At 42.1% G+C, this 21,897-nt stretch overlaps 1 protein-coding gene across 1 annotated transcript in view; it reads right to left on the reverse strand.

Moving 5' to 3' along the window:
* Positions 1 to 5,929: 5,929 nt before the first annotated feature.
* The window catches only part of zhx1 (zinc fingers and homeoboxes 1), a 28,144-nt gene continuing 12,176 nt past the window's right edge, over positions 5,930 to 21,897 (reverse strand). Inside the window, exons 2-8 of the mRNA XM_087806439.1 lie at positions 16,089 to 16,286; positions 15,591 to 16,027; positions 13,539 to 13,748; positions 13,255 to 13,470; positions 11,537 to 11,701; positions 9,715 to 10,860; positions 5,930 to 6,921 (exon numbers count right to left, since the gene is read on the reverse strand). Coding sequence (XP_087662565.1) covers positions 6,664 to 6,921; positions 9,715 to 10,860; positions 11,537 to 11,701; positions 13,255 to 13,470; positions 13,539 to 13,748; positions 15,591 to 16,027; positions 16,089 to 16,248 — 2,592 coding nt within the window. The 5' untranslated portion in view covers positions 16,249 to 16,286 and the 3' untranslated portion in view covers positions 5,930 to 6,663. The remainder of the gene's footprint in view (positions 6,922 to 9,714; positions 10,861 to 11,536; positions 11,702 to 13,254; positions 13,471 to 13,538; positions 13,749 to 15,590; positions 16,028 to 16,088; positions 16,287 to 21,897) is intronic.

Genomic DNA, 21,897 nt, shown 5'->3' on the forward strand with positions numbered 1-21,897 from the left:
CAACACATCACTACCATCTAGTGGACTCTGAAGATAATGACACTGTTTCGTGAAGCTTCATCAACACATCACTACCATCTAGTGGACTCTGAAGATAATGACACTGTTTCATGAAGCTTCATCGACAAATCACTACCATCTAGTGGACTCTGAAGATAATGACACTGTTTCATGAAGCTTCATCGACACATCACTAGTTTAAACATCTATTTAATCCTGGCCGGCTGAAAGTTGAAGGAGACAAAAACAAGAACCTCAACAACCAAAAAAAACAATAACCAACTTGTTTTTTGAGAAGTTTGAACTGTTTTGATCAAATTGAAAAGTTTAAATATTGAACCAAAATATTGAATTATTGTCAATATCTAAAATTAAAGCTTTAAATATTGTGGGTGAAATGTATGGAAGTATTTCATTTTCATCAGGATTTGGACTGAATTTAACATTTCAAATATTGAAACTTTGAAATTCTGTTTTGTTTTAAGCAGTGAAAATACATTATTTTTTAATAATGTAATTCAATCATTTATATATTAAAAGGTTGATTTAAAAAAAAGAATTGAATGAATAAATACAGATTTTTACAAACAGATTTTTCCCCATTATTATGATATTGTTAGTACAATATTCAACAGTCAAGGACACTATTGTAAAAACATACCAACTATTTAAAAATATTGAATTTAGAAAATGGATTTTTAAATAATCATGATGAGAATTTCAAACTTGTAAAGACATTTTTTATTTTAAATAAAAACTAATTCAACCTTTCAATATAAATCTTACTGACTTAAACTATTCTAAAAACCAACAACATTTTCAATTTAAAAAGTTTCAACAATTGACTCGTTAAATCCATCCAATAATCCAAGGACATGAATAAACTTCACGACGAACTAGAAGAATCCGAGCGTCAAGTTTCTGCCGTGAGTCACATTCGTCAACGACCTGTTCGAACAATCAAGAGTTTGTGGAGGAAACACACACACATGGCAGATCTGCACGAACACAACAACTACTTGGACCACGATATCAGCATCTACAGCACACTGGAGATAAATATGATACACGATGCTTCCGTGTCACAGAATCACAGAATCACAACTCAAGCCTCGACACTCGTGGAGACCAACGGCTCACAGAAAAGGTCCTTCTGGGTTTTTTAACGTCGATGTGAAGAACGACAAACTGCTGAGAAGATTATGTACGTGTTGGTGTGTGAGTGTGTGAGTGTGTGAGTGTGTGAGTGTGTGAGTGTGTGAGTGTGTGAGTGTGTTGTCGAGCAGCTTCTGTCGTTACTAAGTAAACATGATCAGAGCTAACAGTCGAGAGGCGTCTTTGTGTTTTACACAAAACATAAGCAGCTGTGATTTAATGTTGCATAGGTTCAGATGCGTTTCCTAAAGCTGCCACATGGGGGCATCTGACTCGGGTACATGTCTATGGAGTTATTTATATTTCAAAGTTAATGTTTTTTACAATCTTACAAATACACGCTTGTATCCGTACTGTGATCTGCAAACGTAACTTGATTTACGAATGAGAAATTTATAATAAATATGCACGAATCTCAAACCACGTCAAGCCTCACAAACCAGTTCCGGGAAAAAACAAAAACGCACAACTTTCAACACACTTTCATTTGTTTTGAAACCAAAATATGTCCAAACATCATCTTTAAAAGCTGCTGGAGTCACTGTATCCTCTCGTCCTCAGTCATCAATGGGATCTCGCAGGATTGTATTGTTCCTTTAGATGCGGAGGACGTAATGACTGCTGCCATCTAGAGGCCGGACGTTAAATTGCAAGGGAAAAAATGAAAAAACTAAACAAAAAATAAATTGTTAATTAAAAAATAAAATAAAATAAAATAAAATAAAATACATATAATATATATATTTAATTATATTATTCTGCAATGCCACCACAAAAAAATATTTTGTTGTTTTTACAACAGTGACAACAGGTGTTTCTGATCACGATATACAGTGTATTTTAAATAAAAGTAATGATCGCAGTCGATTTTTACGAAAGTGACTCCAGATTTGTAAGTTTCAGCTCGAGTTTGTGATGCTTGACTTGTCTGTGTTTTGAGATTTGTACACGTTTATTCAAAAATACACATCTATAAACCCATGCATTTGTGGATCACAGAACAGATACAAGTACGTATCAAATACATCTTTGACACTTTGTGTTTTGAGACAATAATAACCCCATAGATGATCAGTATTAATTCATGATATCTGACAGTATCGAGGGAAGAAAAGTGTCCAATAAAATTGATACAAACACAAATAAAATAAAGTTAACTTGTTAAAAACAGATGAAAAGTATTGATCAATGAAAGATCAAATGAAAGTGATGTTTGTAACAGAGAGCGATAATAATAATAACAATAATAATACAATCAATAGCAAGAGTGCGACGTGTTGAGTTGTGATTCCATGTGTTGGCAAAAACAATCGGACCGAGCAGCACCGGCTAAATTCTAAAGCTATTTCCAAACACTGGTCTATGTTACATTACATGAGTCAGCAGTGATAAGAAGCCGTGACGACGCTATGAGACTTTTCTTCTACATGAACCTTATTCAACCCAACAGGCTGGTGATAGAAAGACTCTTGGATCCAAACTGTCTAAAGTAAAAAAAAGGTGCAGCATTTTTTATTCTTTCAAAGGATAGAATCCTACGGAGCAGGACGTGACTTGGTGAGGATTCACTTGAGGCCACAGAATACTTTCAAGACGTGGGTTTTGTCCCCACATTGTATGTGGTTATTTTAGACTAGTATTTCATGACCAGAAACTAGTATTTCATGACCAGGCATTAGTATATCGTGACCGTGAATTAGTATTTCATAGCCAGGAATTAGTATTTTGCGACCTGGAATTAGCATTTTAAATGGCAATGAACTAGTATTTTGTGAACAGGAATTAGTATATTGTGACCGGACACTAGTATTTCAATGCCAGGAACTAGTATTTCATGGAAAGGGATCAGTATTTTGTGATCAGGGATTAGTATTTTATGCCCAGGAACTAGTATATCATGGCCAGGAACTAGTATTTTGTGACCAGGAACTAGTATTTTGTGACCAGGAACTAGTATTTTGTTACCGTGAATTAGTATTTCATAGCCAGGAATTAGCATTTTGTGACCAGAAACTAGTATGTCATGGCCAGGGATTAGTATTTTGTGACCAGGGATTAGTAATTAATGGCCAGAAACTAGTATTTTGAGACCTAGAACTAGCATATCATGGTAAGGAACTAGTATTTCATGGACAGGAACTAGTATTTCATGGCCGGGAACTAGTATTTTGTGATCAGGAACTAGTATTTCATGGCCAGGGATTAGTATTTTGTGACCAGGGATTAGTATTTCATGGCCAGAAACTAGTATTTTGTGACCAGGAACTAGTATTTCAAGGCCAGGGATTAGTATTTTGTGACCAGGAACTAGTATTTCAAGGCCAGGGATTAGTATTTTGTGACCAGGGATTAGTATTTCATGGCCAGAAACTAGTATTTTGAGACCTAGAACTAGTATTTCATGGCCAGGGATAAGTATTTTGGGACCAGAGATTAGTATTTCATGGCCAGGGATAAGTATTTTGGGACCAGGGATTAGTATTTCATGGCCAGAAACTAGTATTTTGAGACCTAGAACTAGTATTTCATGGCCAGGGATAAGTATTTTGGGACCAGAGATTAGTATTTCATGGCCAGGAACTAGTATTTTGTGAGCAGGAAAAGGTTACTTGTTATTTTGGTTTTCGTGGCCACAAACAAAATAGTTTCACCATCGTCATGTCCGTGTCTCTGTATAAATCAAATATGTAACTTAAAGTACTTTTGACGTAGTACAGAATGAAAATAAACAAGTAAAGGATGTGAAGAAAACGATAAGGTCCAAGATCGTGAAACACTTGTAAAGTTGCACCAAAAAAACACGTTTCTTCATGGTTTGTTCACTCAAACCCAAACACGTATATGTACACAAAGAGTAGCTGTTTCACTCACTTATTGCATGCAGTTCAGCGTCTTCCAGGTACCTGTCAGAGGATCGGCGTCCAGGCACTCGTCACAGCCGCGGTATTGAGCGCAGCTGGTAGGATGAGGACGCCGTCTGAAGGTGCTCGTACGTAACCAAGAGACGCCAAAGTGTCATCGTTTAAAGAAGCGTCGACTCGTCTTCGTGGAGGTCGCCTGACCGTGACCTCAGGCGAGAGACCGCCTCGACCACCAGCCGTGCAGGCACAAGGGTTTAGGGCGAGGGAGGGGAAAAAAAAGGCTTCAGTTCAAATCCCTTTCCACACGTGAGCGGACGTGGGTTCTCGTCGGCTGCAGGTTTGAGTGAATATTTGGTTGAGGGCTCGACAAACTTCTCCAGGGATCGACCACAAACACTTCAGTCTTTCGCGTCCGTCATTATGACAGAGAACCGACAACCTGCAGGTGACATCGTCCAGAGTCTCGTAGGCATTCATTTTGTTTCTCAAAAAAGTCGGGCCAGTAGGTGGACAAGAATCAACAAACACCACATGAACAAAAAAAAAAAACAACAAATGTGGCTCAAATTGTGCAATTTTTGCAAAAATAAAGCGGCGCACACGTCTCCTCGTGAAACATCCAACTCTTCGTCAAGTTCAACACGTTTCCTACACATGAAAACAGCAGGGATCGAAAAGGCAAAATACTGGTTTAGATTGTAGTCGTACAAAAACACGTTTGGTCTCTTCGAGCCACGAATATTAGCGATAAGGTGCCTAATCAGGGTCGCGCCACTTCCCGCGGCTCAAAAGTGCATTTTTTTTTTCAAACTTTCTTTTGGTGCGAAATGATTGAGAGAGTGTCTCCAACTGATTATTGAAAGAGATGACATTTTGTTTGGAAAATTCTCACGACAGTCGTGGAGATTTGGGTTCTCGAAGGCAAAGTGTGGGTGATTTGGAGAAACCCCGAGAGTTGGGGGGTCTCTCCGAACAAGTCCACTTGTGTCTGGACCAACGGGTCTCGATCGTGACCTCCTCAAAAGGTGGTCGGAACAATAGCGATAGAGTTTTCTATCTAAGGTGCAAATCCTTTGTCATAAAAACGACATCCCAGTGCATATCAACATATTGTCGGGGTTTTTTTGTTTGTTTTTACATCAGCACTTGAACGCTGATGGTTCACTTCAAGAGGGAAGACTTGGAAAGACGAGTGACAGCATCGACAGAAGTGAAGAATGTTGGGAAATATAGGATCAAAGGCTACGTTCGCGGAGTTAAGTCCAAGTGAAGGAAGGCTTAACGGCACCGTTGACAAGAACCATGTTGACATAGAAGTACATCAGTGTCGTCGCGTTATTGAGTGAACTTAACATTTCAAATGTTCTAACTTACATTTTTATATTAACGCTGCTTTTTTTAAACATTTCATTTTTAAATGATTGAATCGTTCATTTCTATGGTGAAAAGTTGAATTTTTTTTTTTAATTATTGATATTAAAAAAATATATATTTTCAAAATAAACACTTTTTTTTCCTACAGTTAGAAAATCAAATTCCAATAATTCCAAGAATAAATGTTACAAATCAAAATATATTTTTAATTCGTAGCCTTCAATATAAAAAGAACAAAAGAGCGACATGATCGAATCATGGTGACACTGTTAAACCAACAATTTTATATTGAATTAAAATGACTATGAATTTAAAAATATTGAATTTAGAAATAATATTTTTGAGTTACAAGAATTTGAATATCAAACTCCATTGTGTTCATTTTGAAAATAAAATTTTAAATTTATACAAAAACAACCTTTAAATATAGAAATTATTGCACAATTTTTTGAAATCCTTAACAAATCAGAGAACAATTTCAGTTTCAACATTTAAAGTATTAAATTCAAACTTTCAACACTGATGTACTAACATGTTTTTTTAGCTCGAAATAGATGTTTTTTTTATTTTAGTGACGCCATGAAGTAGAGAAAGAGAGAGAGAGAGAGAGAGAGAGAGAGAGAGAGAGAGAGAGAGAGAGAGAGAGAGAGAGAGAGAGAGAGAGAAAGCGAGAGAGAGAAACGATACAGAAGTGACGACTCGTCGACGTGAACCGAGTCTTCAGGTCGTCTCCGAGGCTGAAAGATATTTTCCTGTTGAACAGAAAACTCTCTCAGCCGAAGGATTCTGTTTAAAGTGACAATTTTTGTTTTTTTAAAAACTTGAATTTTGGACTCGGCAGTGCCACAGTTGCTGGGTTAAGGGAGGGGGGGGGGCTTTAGGTCGTAAACATGTAACAACACTTCTCTTCAAGGAAATGCATCATAACAACAAGTGCAAATGGAACAAAGACGAGGGTGAACGCGAGACATTAGCAAGTGTGCGTCTAGATGCTAATTCACGACGGTAACAACGCAACGCAGGCGTCCGATAAATCGTTACTTTTGAGATTCAGATGCCGAATGGTTCCAGCTGGGTTTGTTCGAGCATTATTACCTTCTCGGCTGGAACGTGTTAAAGAAGGAACGAAAACCGTTCGTCGCACATGCAAAGGAAAAGAACAAACTTTCGTCGTACTTCCAGCAGTAATTCAAACAAGTCGTGTAACATTCCAGGCCGACAGTCGCTAGTCTTCAGACGCCGACGGCCGCTAGTCTTCAGACGCCGACAGTCGCTAGTCTTCAGACACCGACAAGGACTTCCTGACGCTACGTGACGGCTCCCAAACCTCGCTGTCGTCCGTGTCGTCGCCGTCGTTGTCTTCATCCTCGTCGTCTTCGTCGTCCTCGTCTCCCAGGCCGGCTCCGCTCATCTCCCCCGAGGCCTCCCCTTTCACCTGGTGGGCCCCGAAATCTCCGTCCTTCTGATCCGACTGGAAAGGATCCAGACCCAAGTCCAGGCGTCTCTGGACCTCCGCGAACCACTCCCTGACCTGGACACAGCAGTTTAGGAGACATTTGAGACAGACTTCTGTGTGAAGAACATTGTTCAGCAACAACTATGACTGATGTGTATATATATATGTGTACCATCTGAGTCTGAAGAGACTTTGTCGAAAGACTGAGCGTCTCTGGAAGTCCACTAAACTTGTGGTGCACAGACTTCACCTCAGGGATCTGATGTCTTCTTACAATGAGATGGTGGAAACTGCTAGATCTGATTACATCAGAAAACTTTAACAAAATTAAATTGATCAAATAGAAAGTCTCTCCCACTTTGTTTGGAACCCCTACTGTCTCTGAGCCCCTCTCCTCCTCTTGGTCCTCCTTCACTGCTGTATCTTTGGGTGATATTTCGGCACTAGTGAACAAGATAAAACCCTCCTCTTGCTCAGATGACGTCCTTCCTTGTAGGCTTTTTATCAAAGTATTTGATGTAATTGGCCCCTGAGTTACCAATATGGCGAACCTGTCCCCTCACAGGGGTTTTTTCCCCAATGCATTTAAACATGCCATTGTGGAGCCTCTGCTCAAAAAGCCAGGCTTAGATCCAACTGACCTCAGTAATTTCAGGCCTATTTCTAAGCTCCCTTTCTTGTCCAAGATCTTGGAGAAGGTGGTGTCTGAGCAGCTGTCTTTGTTCCTGGATCAGAGCGACATCCATGAGAAGTTTCAGTCTGGCTTCCGTAAACATCACTCTACGGAGACAGCTTTATTGAAAGTGTCCAGTGACATCATGATGTCGGCTGACTCTGGTAAATTCACTGTTCTGGTTCTCTTGGATCTGTCCTCAGCCTTTGACACAGTTGATCACCAGATCCTGCTGAGAAGACTGAGGGATGAAGTGGGACTGTCTGGGTCTGTGTTAGAATGGTTCTCATCTTACCTTTCTGGGCGCAGTTTTAGTGTATCTGTCAATCAAATGAGGTCTGAATCGGCAGATCTGTTGTGTGGAGTCCCTCAAGGTTCTGTTCTGGGTCCTTTATTGTTTTAGCTGTACTTGATTCCCCTCGGTAATATCATTCAGAGATTTCCTGATGTTTCTTATCACATTTTTGCTGATGACATCCAGCTCTACTGCTCTGTTGATCCAACTGAGCCCCAGAGGCTGAACTTAGTCAATTGTTTGCTAGAAATCAAACAATGAGTGAAAACACTTTACAGCTAAATGTGGACAAAACTGAAACTCTGGTTATGGCTCCTCATGATAAGGTTCCAGGGTTGAGTCAGTACTTGGGTGACTTAGGTCAGTCTGTCAAACTGAGCCTGAGAAACCTGGGTGTTGTATTTGATAAAGACATGTCTCTTGTTCGACACTGTAGAAAACTGACCAGAAACTGTTTCCTTCAACTGAGAAAAATCTCTAAACTTAGGAAAATGTTGTCGGAACATGATCTGGATCTTATAATCCATGTGTTTGTTTCTTCTCGTCTGGACTATTGTAACAGTTTGTTTTCATGTCTTAACAAGAAGGATCGTCTCGTCTGCAGTTCATACAAAACTCTGCAGCCAGAATTCTGACCCGCTCTAGTAGAAGAACTCACATTTCTCCGATCCTTAAAACTCTTCACTGGCTTCCAGTTTCTTTCAGGATCAACTTTAAAATTCTGGTTCTTACTTTCAGATCTATTCATGGTCAGGCTCCTCCTTACATCACTGATCTGATCCAGCCTTACACCCCAGCTCGGGCTCTGAGGTCTGTGGATCAGAATCTACTGATGGTTCCTGAACTTCCGGACCAGAGGAGAGAAATCCTTCCAGACTGTTTCTCCTAAGCTTTGGAGTTTTTGATGATGTGTTTGATGATCTACTGACTCCTTCAAGAAACATCTTGTGTTTGATGATCTACTGACTCCTTCTAGAAACATCTGTGTTTGATGATCTACTGACTCCTTCAAGAAACATCTGTGTTTGATGATCTACTGACTCCTTCAAGAAACATCTGTGTTTGATGATCTACTGACTCCTTCAAGAAACATCTGTGTTTGATGATCTACTGACTCCTTCAAGAAACATCTGTGTTTGATGATCTACTGACTCCTTTAAGAAACATCTGTGTTTGATGATCTACTGACTCCTTGAAGAAACATCTGTGTTTGATGATCTACTGACTCCTTCAAGAAACATCTGTGTTTGATGATCTACTGACTCCTTCAAGAAACATCTGTGTTTGATGATCTACTGACTCCTTCAAGAAACATCTGTGTTTGATGATCTACTGACTCCTTCAAGAAACATCTGTGTTTGATGATCTACTGACTCCTTTAAGAAACATCTGTGTTTGATGATCTACTGACTCCTTGAAGAAACATCTGTGTTTGATGATCTACTGACTCCTTCAAGAAACATCTGTGTTTGATGATCTACTGACTCCTTCAAGAAACATCTTAAGACGTTTTTATTTGTTCAGGCTTTTCCTTAATTTTCTGGAACTCCTGTGTTGTTCTCAGTATTATCTTGATCTTTAAAGTATATACTTTATTGAATATTGTTTTGATTGTTTAAGCGCTTTGTGACCCTGGTCTGGAAAAGCTCTATATAAATACAAATTACTTACTTACTTACTTATATGCAGCAAATACATTTTCCTTCAATTTAAATTTTTTAAAAGACTACAAATTAAAACAATTATTCATTAAGAACATTAATACAAATATACCCTTTTTCTTACAACATCTAACATAAAATATCACAATCCATCGGATCGTTGACCTTCTATCATGATACGTATCGCTTCAGATTCTTGACAAGACACACATCTATTTGGGAGGTCATCGGTTCATTACCCTTTCGTAGCTCATGTTGGTCTTGGTGACGAGCTCGTCCAGGTCCTGCTCGTTGAGGAAGCCGTGCTTCAGGTAGTACTCCTTCAGAACATCCCTTCCCGTCTTCAACTTCTTCATGGCGGGAGCGCGGTCCACGTCGGCGCTGGAGGACGCGGACCTCCGGGGCTGCTTCCTGGTCCGGGAACGACCCCAGCCGCGATTTCTGCCCCTTCGCTTACGACCCACCCTGCTGCCCCCGGATCCGTTGGGTCCGTCCACGTTGCCGCTTTGGTACTGAAAGAACCACTTCAGGTTGCCGTTCTTCCAGGAGTACCGAGAGTCGCCGAACCAGCTGACGATGTAGGAGCGAGGGAGGTCGCTCTCCTTGGACAGCTGGTCGTACTCCTCCGGCGTCGGCCACTGGCTCTTGACAAAGGCACTTTTGAGAAGATGAAGCTGCTCCGGGGTCTTTTTACATTTGTCCTTCAGGTCTTTGCTGGGGCAGCTGGTCGAGGGCACATGTTTGACGCGACCTCCAGAAGAAGTCCCCTCACCATCCAAGGCCGACTCTCCTTCCGTCTCCGTGTTTCCCGTGTCCGAGGCTGGCGAGGTGGCCACGACGGAGGACATCTTCCGTCTCTCCGTGAACCAGGCGTCGATCTCCCTCCTGGTGAGTTTGGTCTCGGTCCTGAGACGGGTCAGCTCGTCGTCCGACGCCGTGATGTTCTTCTCGAAACTCTCCTCCAGAACCACCAGCTGCTCCGGCGTCTTCTCCTTGAACTTCTGCAGAGTGAAGTCGGGGAAGGGATTCCAGGACTTCGAGCGGGTCTCCTTGACCAAGGGGGCGAGTGCGGGGTGAGGGGACGAGGGGGTCTCGTCGCTGGAGTCGATGATGATGGGGGCGGAGCTGCCGCTCACGACCCCTCGACCTCCGCCGTCGTGGAACACGATGACGTGGCTGTTCTTGGAGTTGCGTTGGTTGTACCTGGTGTCGCTGAACCACTTCTTGATCTCTCCTTTGGTCAGGTTGGTGATTTTCATCAGGCGCGCGATTTCTGCGTCGCTGACGAAGTGGTTCTTAAGGTAGCTGGCTTTGAGCTCCGCAAGTTGCTCTTTGGACTTCTTGGGCCTCAGACCGAAGGTGTCGACGGTCAGAGCGGAGTTTTCCTGAACCAAACACAAAATCATGGATTTTTATTGAAATGTTGTCGTTTTAAGCATTTTATTATTATTTCAATTATTTCACTCCATTATATATATATATTAAAAAGTATAACTTGTTTTATTGAATATTTGTAACTTAAATCTTTCGTATATTGAAAGGCATCTCGATAAAAAAATGAATCAAAATGTAAAATACAACCATTGAATATTCTGATTAAAAAAAAACTACTATGAGCTGAAAAAAAAACCCATTTGACTCTTCATCTCTAACTTTGTCTTATGTTAATAATTAACAATTACATTGCGGTTTCTAAAATGAAGAAGAAAGTATTGAAAACTTAAATATTGCAATTCTTTCCCTAATTTAACATATCGATATTTAAAAGTACTTGATCGATTACATTTTTTGCTATAAATCTCAAATCTTGTTTTTTTCATAGTACTTTTATGTTTTATACTTTAATACAATGTTTGTTAAATAAAATGTTTTATTTACAATTAACATGTAGATATTCACAGCCAGATGCAAGCAGTCACTGCGTCCTGGTATATCCCAGCGAAGGCTGAGGACCAGAGGATACGCTCGACTTCAGCGTGTCACCAAGTTTTAAAATCTAACTTAGAGACTTGTTTTTAATATTTCTTATTATTATTTTGACTCCACATGAAAGGACGTTACCTGCGGGGACAGAGACGGAGGCTGGACAGTCGTGGCTCGCTTGAGCTCACTGTTTGTCGGGGCGGGGGGGCAGGGGACTCGGCTGGAGGTCTGGGACTGACCGGAGAGTCCGGCTACTGTCAGAGTGATGGGGTTGTTCACCGGGAGGTTTCCACCTGGTCCCACCTGAGACCCACCAAGAGTTAGTGACACACACACTGGACAGCATTCATCATTTACTTCCTGGAAAAGTGTCGCCACCTAGTGGCACAAAGATTAAAGACGGGTGAGAATTTTTGAGTTTAACGTTTTAGAAATAATCATTTCTAGATTGAAGAGAGTGAAAAATAATAATAATAATAATCCACAGACCAAAAAATATTCCATCTTTTTGATTAATCATTTTCCATCATCAATAAGTTTTAAAACTTAAAAAGGAACTTTTCAAAATTTGTCAAAATTACCAAATCAATTTTCCCCCCTAATTTGTCATCTTTGAATAAAATGTATTAAACGAAATCATGAAACATTTTCATTTTATATTTTTTAAATGAATGAAAGTCACTTCAACAATTAAAATTCAAAATCTAAATCATTTATTTGAAACATAAACTCAACATTGCAAATTATGTCTCAGTAACGGTGACCTGAACAGCTCCCATAATGCTTTGCCACCCAGCCAACCAATTACAGCTGTCAATCATTTTTAAACATAGCTTAACATTAAACTACAGTTTTGTAGTGACCAACCAGACGTCCCCCTTATAGAGCAGTGTGTAGAAAGGCATCATGGGAGTTCAGTGTTCTGTTGGCACCATAAGTAACATGGGTGTCTCCCTCAAAGTTTATCTGTTGTTTAAATAAATCACAAGTTCGTAACAGAGTACCGTATTTTCCGCACTATTAGGTGCACCGGATTATAAGGTGCATAGAATAAAAGATGCAGTCAAACATTTGACTGGGGTTGTGTTATCATCCACTAGATAAAGCTGAGCTAAAGGGAACGTCAACAAAACAGTCAGAAAAGTCTAACTTTATTAAGCGTTCTGACAACTCTGTTCACTCTCATGGTAACGATGTTACCAAATGATGTTTAAAAGACTTCAAGTAGCAGCGCGTGAGACTGTTGTCGTGAGCAGACAATTGTTGAGTGAGCAGCAGTGAAGTTGAGCGCATTTATGACGGCTAGAGCGCACATGTTTGACATGTTGAACACACGTGTATGACCAGATGAGCGCAGCAGAGTGATTTTGAGTGTACAACAACCAAGACACACTCGCTCAAAACAGTGGCAGTAATCTTACTCCAAAGACATCCGTCATCATGTGACGTGCGTCGTAAATCAGTCGGTGCAGAGCCATGAAAGTGTTTGTAAACAAGTCACCACCAGGTAATGTTCATGTATAAGGCGCTCTGGATTATAAGGCGCACTGTCGTATTTTGAGAAAATTAAAGGCTTTTAAGTGCACCTTATAGTGCGGGAAATACGGTAAACAAAGTCTAAGACAATACAATAAATATACATAAACAATATATTTCAATATATACAACTGAACAATAACGTTTTCCTGAACCAAGAACTTTTTTTTATCATCGTATGACAGCTTTTCACATTTGTGTTCAGGTTCTGTTCTACAAATGATGAAAAAAGTCATTACTTTAATGAGAAAATGATTGAAACGTGGATGGAAATCATGTGGTCTCAGCATGAGGATGCAACCGTGTGTTTTCTTACCTACCTGAGTGAACACCAGGCCCGACTGACCCACCAGCTGACACGTCTGCAGGATGGACTGAAGCCCGTTGGCCGCTGCCGACAGCTGGTGCGCCGGGATGACGGTGATGGTCTGCGGCACCGTGTGCACCGTACCGTTGAACTGCTTCCTGCGGGCTTCCTCCACTTCCTCCGGGGTCCAGCTCACGCCGTGCTTCAGCCTCTGGGCGGAGAACCAGACCTGGACCACCGATGGATTTAGAATCAGAGCCTCGACTGGACCGGGGGGGGGGGGGGGGTTTGACTCACTTTGATCTGCTCCTCGGTGAACTGGGTCTGAGCGGCCAGGCTGCTGATCTCGGCCAGCGAGGGGTACGGGAACCTCTTGTAGGTGCTGCCCAGCAGGGGGTTGGTGTCCATGGCGGCGCTGTAGGATGGGATGCTGCTGAGAGGGATCAGGAGTTGATGCTGAGCAGCTGCTGCTGCAGCCGTTTGCTGGGCTTGGAAGGCTGAGAGAACCTGGAGGCGACACATGTTGTTACTGTCCAGGGTCCAACTAGGGTTCTACAGGGTTCTATAGGGTTCTACAGGGTTCTATAGAGTTCTACAGGGTTCTATAGGATTCTACAGGGTTCTATAGAGTTCTACAGGGTTCTATAGAGTTCTACAGGGTTCTATAGGGTTCTACAGGGTTCTATAGAGTTCTACAGGGTTCTATAGGGTTCTACAGGGTTCTATAGAGTTCTACAGGGTTCTATAGGGTTCTACAGGGTTCTATATGGTTCTATAGAGTTCTACAGAGTTCTATAGGGTTCTTTAGGGTTCTATAGGGTTCTACATGGTTCTATAGGGTTCTATAGAGTTCTACAGTGTTCTATGGGGTTCTACAGGGTTCTTTAGGGTTCTACATGGTTCTATAGGGTTCTATAGAGTTCTACAGGGTTCTATAGAGTTCTACAGTGTTCTATAGGGTTTTACAGGGTTCTTTAGGGTTCAACATGGTTCTACGGGGTTCTATAGGGTGCTATAGGGTTCTTTAGGGTTCTACGGGGTTCTTTAGGGTTCTACGGGGTTCTACAGGGTTATATAGGGTTCTACAGGGTTCTATCCTTCTTTGAAACAAACACATCCTCACGAGGGAGATTTAAAAAACAAATACATTTCAATACATTCATACAGTCAAGTACTCGACAAAACTTCAAATAAATGAAATGACAATACAATGGGTTATTGAAAAAATAATAATAATAGTAAATAACCCAAAAAGAGGGAGAGAGGGGGAGGGGAACAGAGAGCAAGTTCAGAAGGATTGGAGCATTACAATTGATAAAAGGGGGGAAGTTGTGGAGCTTATTCTTGTTTAATTTGTATTTACATAATAATTACATTTAATTTTATTTCTTCATTGAAAGAGACATTTTGATTTATTTCTAATTTTATTTTAAAATGGTTTGATATTTTAATTGAAATAATTAAAAAAAAAAAGTTCTACATCTAATATATTACATTCATAGTCTTTTAAAGTCAATATAAAAATGTTGGTGTAATAGAGTCTCCAGACATCACCAACAGAGCACCGAACTACTGATCAAACTTTCAGCCAATCATGCGACACTATTATGTCAACATTTTGATGTTGAATTTAAAAGGCTATGAATTAAAAAAAATTGAATTTAGAAAATCGATTTTTGGATGATTGTAATTTTTAAACTCGTAAAAAAACAAACTATTATAATCATGTATTAATTCATTGTAAAAAAACAAATTCAGGCTTTCATTTTATAATTATTGTTTGGGAAATATTTTATAATTATTTAACATTCATTTTGAATGAGTTAACGGTGGAATTCATCCGTCAACAGAACAATGTCAGTGAGTTGCAACAATTACGGGAAGATAAAAATGAATGGAATCACAACCTTAGTCTGATTTCATTGATCCTCTAGCTGTGGAGGACATAATGACTGCTGCCATCTAGAGGCCGGAAGTTTAATTGCAACTAAAAAAAAAGAATCAAAAGGTAAATAATTTGCATGTTAATTGTAAATAAAAAAAATATATAATTTTGTTTTAAAAACACTACATACCATTAAAAAAACTAATATAAATAATAAAATGGTTCGAAAACACCCCAAATATTATATATAAAAATGTAATTTAAAAATTAATAAAGTGCTGCTGAGCATCGAAAAACGTAATAATAATATCAAAATGTATCGGTATATGGGTTTATCCTCATAACCCGTATATGTCAGTGAAGTTTAGGGTTCAGAGAGGTGTGTATTTATTCATGTTGTTAAAGTATTTGTGTGGCTAAAGTAGTAAATGTTCTGGCATTAAAGCATCGCGGAGCTGCAGTACCTGAGCCAGGCCAGCAGGGAGCACTGTGGGGTTGAGAATGGGCGTCTTCCTCTGCTGCTCTGAAGGTTGACTGACCAGCAGACCTCCTCCTCCCAGCTTCATGGAGTCGTGCAGCAGCATCTCCATGGGCGTCATCGGTCCCAGCGGAGCCTCGATGGGCTCCTGGTCTCCGCCGGCGTCCCCCTCGTTGGCGCCCCCGAACCCCTCGCCCGCCTCGTCCGTGGACTTCAGGGACACGGCGATCCTCTTGGGCTCGGACTTGCCTTTCAGCCTCATGATGGGGGTCTTGCTCAGGGAGATGGCGGACGAGGGATCCGTGACCTCTGCCTTGACCCCTGAAGGTTCCTCGTTGGACTCGTGGCTGGGGGGTCGGTCAGGGGGGCTGGACGCGCCGGGTCTGGGCTTCAGGACGGACGTCTCTGCGGCCGACGGTTCTTCTGCGTAGACATGAGAAGGAGGTCAGCAGATCCGCAGGAGTCCATGGAAGCCAACGCTCACCTGGATCACAAGGAGGCTCCTCCAGCTCCTCAGGAACCACCGGCTCCTCCGCCGGCTCCTTGTCCTCCGACTCCTTCCCTTCCTCCTCACCTGGAGCGACTCTCTTCTCCTCCGAGGACAGAACCATACATGGAACTGTGGACTTTCTACGACTGGACATCGTCAAACTCTGATCACTTCCACTGAAGACCAGAAGTCCTGAGAGAGAGAGAGAGAGAGAGAGAGAGAGAGAGAGAGAGAGAGAGAGAGAGAGAGAGAGAGGGAGAGAGAGAGAGAGAGGGAGAGAGAGAGAGAGAGAGAGAGAGAGAAGAGAGGGGGAGAGAGAGAGAGAGAGAGAGGGATAGAGAGAGAGAGAGAGAGAGAGAGGAGAGAGACAGAGAGAGGAGAGAGAGAGGGAGAGAGAGAAAGAGAGAGAGAAGAGAGAGAGAGAGAGGGGGAGAGAGGGGGAGAGAGAGAGACAGAGAGAGAAAGAGAGAGACAGAGAGAGACAGAGAGAGGAGAGAGAGAGAAAGAGAGAGAGAGAGAGAGAGAGAGAGAGAGACAGAGAGAGAAGAGAGAGAGAGAGAGAGAGAGAGACAGAGAGAGAAGAGAGAGAGAGAGAGAGAGAGAGAGAGAGAGAGAGACATAAAACAAATTATATTGATGTTTTTTTACTAATTAATGTTCCATTTTAAATGTTGGATGTTTGAAAAAAACATGTCATTGCAATGTTGTTGTTTTTTTCACATTTTTCTATATTCGCCGTCGGGTCACCTTGACCCAGAGACAACACAAGGGATAAATCCAAAATGAAATGCTGCTAAATATTCATGTTTTTTATTTCAATTAATTAAAAATATTCTCAACCTTTCAGTATGAAAATGATTTAATTTAAATAAATATTAAATTCAACCACTAAATATTCTGATGACACAGTAATATTGTACCAATATGGAAGTACTTCGAAGAAATATATATATATTTTACCTTGAGGTTTTTACTATGAATCAACAAATACTATGTATAACATGAGTGTTATAACAGTAGATGATCAAGTATATAAAGTAATGAATATTAAACTAAAATAATCATAAAAAGTGCAACTTTACTCACTTCTATTATTTTACAGAAGTCAGTCAATACTTGACCTGTGACCTTGACCTGTGACCTTTAATTAGAACCATTAGTGTAATAGACACTCTCGATAAAATAACACTAAAAACAAAAATACAGCGTATAAAAAAACTGGATGAAAGTTAAAGACGATCAGCTGCAAGTTTAAACACGTGTTTCATATAAAAGAACATTTTTTACATCTGTGTGTGTTTTTGTTGGCGTCTGAAAAAAGACTCAAAAGACTGAAGTGAACGATTCCAGCTCTTAATAAAATCATGATTCTGGTCAAAACACTTTTGAACGAAGACGACATGAAGAAGATCAAGAGTCTCCAGGAGAAGGTTTTAGGAACTCAGTTTTCAAGGTTCCATTCAAACGTTATTACCTGGTGTCAAGGTTAACGACATCACGTCTATGAACGACATCACGTCTATGAACGACATCACGTCTATGAACGACATCACGTCTATGAACGACATCACGTCTATGAACGACATCACGTCTATGAACGACATCACGTCTATGAACGACATCACGTCTATGAACGACATCACGTCTATGAACGACATCACGTCTATGAACGACATCACGTCTATGAACGACATCACGTCTATGAACGACATCACGTCTATGAACGACATCTCGTCTACGAACGACATCACGTCTACGAACGACATCACGTCTATGAACGACATCACGTCTATGAACGACATCACGTCTACGAACGACATCACGTCTACGAACGACATCACGTCTACGAACGACATCACGTCTACGAACGACATCACGTCTACGAACGACATCACGTCTACGAACGACATCACGTCTACGAACGACATCTCGTCTACGAACGACATCACGTCTATGAACGACATCACGTCTATGAACGACATCTCGTCTACGAACGACATCACGTCTATGAACGACATCACGTCTATGAACGACATCACGTCTATGAACGACATCACGTCTACGAACGACATCACGTCTACGAACGACATCTCGTCTACGAACGACATCACGTCTAAGAACGACATCACGTCTATGAACGACATCACGTCTATGAACGACATCACGTCTACGAACGACATCACGTCTACGAACGACATCACGTCTACGAACGACATCACGTCTACGAACGACATCATGTCTACGAACGACATCACGTCTACGAACGACATCTCGTCTACGAACGACATCACGTCTATGAACGACATCTCGTCTACGAACGACATCACGTCTATGAACGACATCACGTCTACGAACGACATCACGTCTACGAACGACATCACGTCTACGAACGACATCACGTCTACGAACGACATCACGTCTACGAACGACATCACGTCTACGAACGACATCACGTCTACGAACGACATCACGTCTACGAACGACATCTCGTCTACGAACGACATCACGTCTATGAACGACATCACGTCTATGAACGACATCTCGTCTACGAACGACATCACGTCTATGAACGACATCACGTCTATGAACGACATCACGTCTATGAACGACATCACGTCTACGAACGACATCACGTCTACGAACGACATCTCGTCTACGAACGACATCACGTCTACGAACGACATCACGTCTATGAACGACATCACGTCTACGAACGACATCACGTCTACGAACGACATCACGTCTACGAACGACATCACGTCTATGAACGACATCACGTCTACGAACGACATCACGTATACGAACGACATCACGTATACGAACGACATCACGTCTACGAACGACATCACGTCTACGAACGACATCACGTCTACGAACGACATCACGTCTACGAACGACATCACGTCTACGAACGACATCACGTCTACGAACGACATCACGTCTACGAACGACATCACGTCTACGAACGACATCACGTCTATGAACGACATCACGTCTACGAACGACATCACGTCTATGAACGACATCACGTCTATGAACGACATCACGTCCATGAACGACATCACGTCCATGAACGACATCACGTCCATGAACGACATCACGTCTACGAACGACATCACGTCTATGAACGACATCACGTCTATGAACGACATCACGTCTATGAACGACATCACGTCTACGAACGACATCACGTCTACGAACGACATCTCGTCTACGAACGACATCACGTCTATGAACGACATCACGTCTATGAACGACATCACGTCTACGAACGACATCACGTCTACGAACGACATCACGTCTACGAACGACATCACGTCTACGAACGACATCACGTCTACGAACGACATCATGTCTATGAACGACATCACGTCTACGAACGACATCTCGTCTACGAACGACATCACGTCTATGAACGACATCACGTCTATGAACGACATCACGTCTATGAACGACATCTCGTCTACGAACGACATCACGTCTATGAACGACATCACGTCTATGAACGACATCACGTCTATGAACGACATCTCGTCTACGAACGACATCACGTCTATGAACGACATCACGTCTACGAACGACATCACGTCTACGAACGACATCACGTCTACGAACGACATCACGTCTACGAACGACATCATGTCTACGAACGACATCACGTCTACGAACGACATCTCGTCTACGAACGACATCACGTCTATGAACGACATCACGTCTATGAACGACATCTCGTCTACGAACGACATCACGTCTATGAACGACATCACGTCTATGAACGACATCACGTCTACGAACGACATCACGTCTACGAACGACATCACGTCTACGAACGACATCATGTCTACGAACGACATCACGTCTACGAACGACATCTCGTCTACGAACGACATCACGTCTATGAACGACATCACGTCTACGAACGACATCTCGTCTACGAACGACATCACGTCTATGAACGACATCACGTCTATGAACGACATCACGTCTATGAACGACATCACGTCTACGAACGACATCACGTCTACGAACGACATCACGTCTACGAACGACATCACGTCTACGAACGACATCACGTCTACGAACGACATCAAGTCTACGAACGACATCACGTCTACGAACGACATCACGTCTACGAACGACATCTCGTCTACGAACGACATCACGTCTACGAACGACATCACGTCTATGAACGACATCTCGTCTACGAACGACATCACGTCTATGAACGACATCACGTCTATGAACGACATCACGTCTATGAACGACATCACGTCTACGAACGACATCACGTCTACGAACGACATCACGTCTACGAACGACATCTCGTCTACGAACGACATCACGTCTATGAACGACATCACGTCTATGAACGACATCACGTCTACGAACGACATCACGTCTACGAACGACATCACGTCTACGAACGACATCATGTCTATGAACGACATCACGTCTACGAACGACATCTCGTCTACGAACGACATCACGTCTATGAACGACATCACGTCTATGAACGACATCTCGTCTACGAACGACATCACGTCTATGAACGACATCACGTCTATGAACGACATCACGTCTACGAACGACATCACGTCTACGAACGACATCACGTCTACGAACGACATCACGTCTACGAACGACATCACGTCTACGAACGACATCACGTCTACGAACGACATCTCGTCTACGAACGACATCACGTCTACGAACGACATCACGTCTATGAACGACATCACGTCTATGAACGACATCTCGTCTACGAACGACATCACGTCTATGAACGACATCACGTCTATGAACGACATCACGTCTATGAACGACATCACGTCTACGAACGACATCACGTCTACGAACGACATCACGTCTACGAACGACATCACGTCTACGAACGACATCACGTCTACGAACGACATCACGTCTACGAACGACATCTCGTCTACGAACGACATCACGTCTATGAACGACATCACGTCTATGAACGACATCTCGTCTACGAACGACATCACGTCTATGAACGACATCACGTCTATGAACGACATCACGTCTATGAACGACATCACGTCTACGAACGACATCACGTCTACGAACGACATCTCGTCTACGAACGACATCACGTCTACGAACGACATCACGTCTACGAACGACATCACGTCTACGAACGACATCATGTCTACGAACGACATCACGTCTACGAACGACATCTCGTCTACGAACGACATCACGTCTATGAACGACATCACGTCTATGAACGACATCTCGTCTACGAACGACATCACGTCTATGAACGACATCACGTCTACGAACGACATCACGTCTACGAACGACATCACGTCTACGAACGACATCACGTCTACGAACGACATCATGTCTACGAACGACATCACGTCTACGAACGACATCTCGTCTACGAACGACATCACGTCTATGAACGACATCACGTCTACGAACGACATCTCGTCTACGAACGACATCACGTCTATGAACGACATCACGTCTATGAACGACATCACGTCTACGAACGACATCACGTCTACGAACGACATCACGTCTACGAACGACATCACGTCTACGAACGACATCACGTCTACGAACGACATCACGTCTACGAACGACATCACGTCTACGAACGACATCACGTCTACGAACGACATCACGTCTACGAACGACATCTCGTCTACGAACGACATCACGTCTACGAACGACATCACGTCTATGAACGACATCTCGTCTACGAACGACATCACGTCTATGAACGACATCACGTCTATGAACGACATCACGTCTATGAACGACATCACGT

This window comes from Callionymus lyra, chromosome 13 (assembly GCF_982586985.1).
Source record: "Callionymus lyra chromosome 13, fCalLyr1.hap1.1, whole genome shotgun sequence".
In the NCBI taxonomy this organism is placed as follows: Eukaryota; Metazoa; Chordata; class Actinopteri; order Syngnathiformes; family Callionymidae; genus Callionymus; species Callionymus lyra.